This window comes from Pterocles gutturalis, unplaced genomic scaffold, assembly GCF_000699245.1.
Source record: "Pterocles gutturalis isolate BGI_N339 unplaced genomic scaffold, ASM69924v1 scaffold44529, whole genome shotgun sequence".
NCBI classification, from domain to species: domain Eukaryota; kingdom Metazoa; phylum Chordata; class Aves; order Pterocliformes; family Pteroclidae; genus Pterocles; species Pterocles gutturalis.
This window is the reverse complement of record NW_010137320.1, coordinates 8,702-9,984: the sequence shown is the minus strand read 5'-3', so window position 1 is coordinate 9,984 and position 1,283 is coordinate 8,702. Positions and strand designations below refer to the sequence as shown.

Below are 1,283 nucleotides of genomic sequence, written 5' to 3'. Positions count from 1 at the left end.
TCCAACCTTAATGATTCTGTGATTCTAAACGTGGAGCTGGGTCATGGTTCTACGGTAAGGTCCCCTCAGGGGCTCCCTGTTGTCTAACAGTAGTTGAGGTTGTGGAACAGCTTTCCTTGCAGCCCGGGCACCAGCTGGGTCACTCTCTTCTGCTTTGCTGCCTGTTGTCATTAAGAGTTCCATCTCTGTCAGGTCCAGTTCAGACCAGCCACCAAGCCCAAGAGACAAAGACTAAGAATTGCTCCACCAGTTTTTTTGCCAGATCTTGTGTGAGTTTTAACCAAGGGGCAGAAAATCATTAAATCCACTTGCAAAACTTCACTCCAACCTCATCTCTCCAAAGTGGCCCCATCCTTACCTCCTCGAACTTCTCCTTCCAGTAGAAGTCAGCCTTTGCATCCAGGTAGAGCAGAACCAGGTCACAGACCACCGTGGCCTGGAGACAGACAAACACAGCAGGGCAGTCAGCAGTGACACATCCTGCAGGAGTGCCAGGCCCTCTGCCTGGCTCCCCCCAAGCCCTGCAGCCAGCTGCGGGCCAAACTCCAGCCCCTGGCCCGTGCTGGGGACAGCGAGCCTGACCCGCCTCCAGCCCAGGCCACCCAGACAGCTCCACCAGGTCCTCCTTGACCCAACCTGCTCCCACCAGCTGCACAGGAGTTAGATGGCATCACCAGGGCTGCAATGCATGGACGCAGGGTGAGGGCTGGTTCAGCGGAGAGCCGCTGTCACAGCCATGTAAGGGACCAGGATGAGCACGTCTGGGAGGAAAGGGGGGGCAGGCGGCAGAGCCCAGGCTCCTCATTACTCTGCTGAAGGGAAGAGCCATGGAAGTGCTCTACAAGGGGCTGCCCCATCTTGATGACCACAGTGGCACATCTAAGCCAGACACTGGCTCCCTTTAGAGTCAGGGGACAAACAGAGAGGAGGGGCTCTCCCCTGCTGGCTGAGACAGCCTGAGCAGACCGGCCAGCAAAACCCCAGTGATGCACCTTCCCAGGGTCAACAAAAGCACCCAGCCTCCATGAGCTGTGCCCCTGCCAGCACTCAGGACCCTTGATCCAGCGGTGTCCATTACTGCTAACGATCTCAAAGGGGAGCTAATACCCTGCAGCCAATCCCCCCCCAGGCCGGCAGCACCCAGGAAGCCTTGTGCCCAGGCAGGGAGGGGAACCAACAGTTGAGAGGCAAATCCCCACCTGTGGTTCGGAGGAAAAGAGCATATCTGGAGTACTCACAGCACCAAAGAAGGCGATGCCGGTGCCGAAGCTCACAGCACCAGG

The 1,283-nt window shown here is 57.5% G+C and overlaps 1 protein-coding gene across 1 annotated transcript in view; it reads right to left on the bottom strand.

The window, feature by feature from the left end:
* Nucleotides 1-358: 358 nt before the first annotated feature.
* LOC104468453 (P2X purinoceptor 6-like) overlaps nucleotides 359-1,283 on the bottom strand; it is a gene marked incomplete at both ends in the record, with an annotated part of 9,543 nt that continues 8,618 nt past the window's right edge. The window contains one exon of the mRNA XM_010082578.1: nucleotides 359-436. Coding sequence (XP_010080880.1) covers nucleotides 359-436 — 78 coding nt within the window. The remainder of the gene's footprint in view (nucleotides 437-1,283) is intronic.